Raw genomic sequence first — 1,839 nt, 5'->3', positions numbered from 1 at the left:
TAGCTGCTCGTCGCTGGTTTGCTGGTTCTCCCAGCCTTCAACAGTTCGGCTTCGCTCCTTACCCCGCCTGCACTTATCTTGTCGGTCCTCTTCCTCCTCAGAATCATCGTAAATTTCATATATCTCCTCAACTGTCTCTTCCTTCGCTACCGCCTTGCCTTTTCTGTCCCTGTCTCTGCGTTCCTCGGCTTCCATTTCTTCTGCTACCCTTGCTCTCTTCCTGGTTTCCATGGCGATCTCAGTAAGTTTTCGGCGCACCTTCTCTCTGTAGCAGCTCTCCACCACCTTACCTCTCCTCGCTCTCTGAGTTCCTAAGCAATTTTCTCGTTGACGAATCCTTTGTTGCCGCCCATTTATAATCCTTCTTACTCTAATCCGCTTACCTGTCAACTTGACCTTCCGCTGCCACCTGTTGCCTTGCCCTCCGCCTTTCCTATCAATTATCCGACTTCCCTCATTTCCATTTATGGATTCTGACATACCTCTTTTTCCTCCTCTCCGATCACTTGCGTTAATTGTCCTGCTGCAGAGTGGTTTCTTCATTCCTGTCGCCGCACACTTCCGCTGTACTACAGCATGCCTGTCCATTATATCCTTTCTCCGCCTTATCTGACATTCATTAAATGTCTGGGCTTGCCGATCCATCTCACCTGCCCGTCGCACGAATGCTATGATTCTCGTTTGTTGCTTGCTCATTATTTTCATTCGTTGCTTGTTCATGGTCATAATTAATAATACTGGCCAATTCCTCCCACTCTCTGTTGGGCCGCAGCGCTCTCCACTGATTGTCAATCTTGCCGTTTCGACCCTTGCAACCCCAATTCGCAAGGAAATCTGCCGCTCGATTTCCATTCCTTTTCACATGATTGAAGATTTTATATTCAATTCTTTTTAGAAGATCCGCTATTTCTTGAACGATCCCTGCCGTTCGCCAACTATTGGTGACCTGCTCCCAGTTCTTCCCGTTATTCAGTTTCTTTAGGATTTCAATTGCAATCTGAGAATCTCCTTCTATTTCCAGGTTTCTATAGCCGTTTCGAATCGCAATTCTCAAACCTTGGTGAATCGCCCATAATTCGGCCTCATTGTTTGTCATCTCGCCACCCCACTCTGCATAAATCCATCTGGTGTTTCTCTGACTGTCTCAGAAGATTCCTCCGAATCTGGCATTACCTGGGTTCCCCTTCGATGCCCCGTCAAAGTTTAACTTCGTAAAGTTGTCTTTGGGGTATGCAAACTTGTCATAGCTTTGAGGTCTCGTACTAAATCTATCAATTTTTTTGTTATGCACCATTTCATACTTCAAATTTAGGTTCTTTAGAATTTTCTCCTCTCCCTGATCTGCTTTCCAGTCTTCCGCATCCCACTTCTCTACCAGAATTGATTCCCTAGTTAAGTTCACTACTCTGTTCCATATTGTTAACGTGTTTTTAGATTTGTCTTGGAAAACTCTGCGGTTCCTTTCTTTCCATAACATCCAAATCACAAACCCGGCAATGAGATCCCAGGCCTTTCGGACTACTTTACATTGAAATTTTTCTTTCTGCCAGTGGAAAATCACTTCATTTGTTTCTCTCGGAGACCTCTCAGGTTTCTGGAATAGTTTCCCGGTTTCCATCCATAGGTTCCTGGCATATACGCACTTGATTAACAGGTGCTCTTGAGTTTCCGCTTCCTTATTACACAAATAGCATTTTGAAGGCCCACTGAAACCTTTCTTTTGTAGTTTATCCCACGTCAGGATCTTGTCCTTAGCTACTAGCCATGCGAAAAGGGTAATTTTCGGCCACCAGTTTTTACCCCAGATGACCTTCCAGTCTTGGTTTTCTTCAGTGGTTC

At 45.0% G+C, this 1,839-nt stretch overlaps 1 protein-coding gene across 1 annotated transcript; it reads right to left on the bottom strand.

Annotated features, from left to right (window-relative positions):
• Positions 1 to 646: 646 nt before the first annotated feature.
• Positions 647 to 1,096, bottom strand: LOC149164675 (uncharacterized). The gene has a single exon (XM_089429574.1). The coding sequence runs from the start codon at positions 1,094 to 1,096 to the stop codon at positions 647 to 649; it is 450 nt and encodes a 149-aa protein (XP_089285700.1).
• Between the last annotated feature and the right edge of the window lie 743 nt (positions 1,097 to 1,839).

This window comes from Pinus tabuliformis, chromosome 5_1 (genome assembly GCF_031772625.1).
Source record: "Pinus tabuliformis cultivar Carrire ecotype Pingquan chromosome 5_1, CPIR1, whole genome shotgun sequence".
Lineage (NCBI taxonomy): Eukaryota > Viridiplantae > Streptophyta > Pinopsida > Pinales > Pinaceae > Pinus > Pinus tabuliformis.
This window is presented reverse-complemented; position numbering and strand designations above follow the sequence as displayed.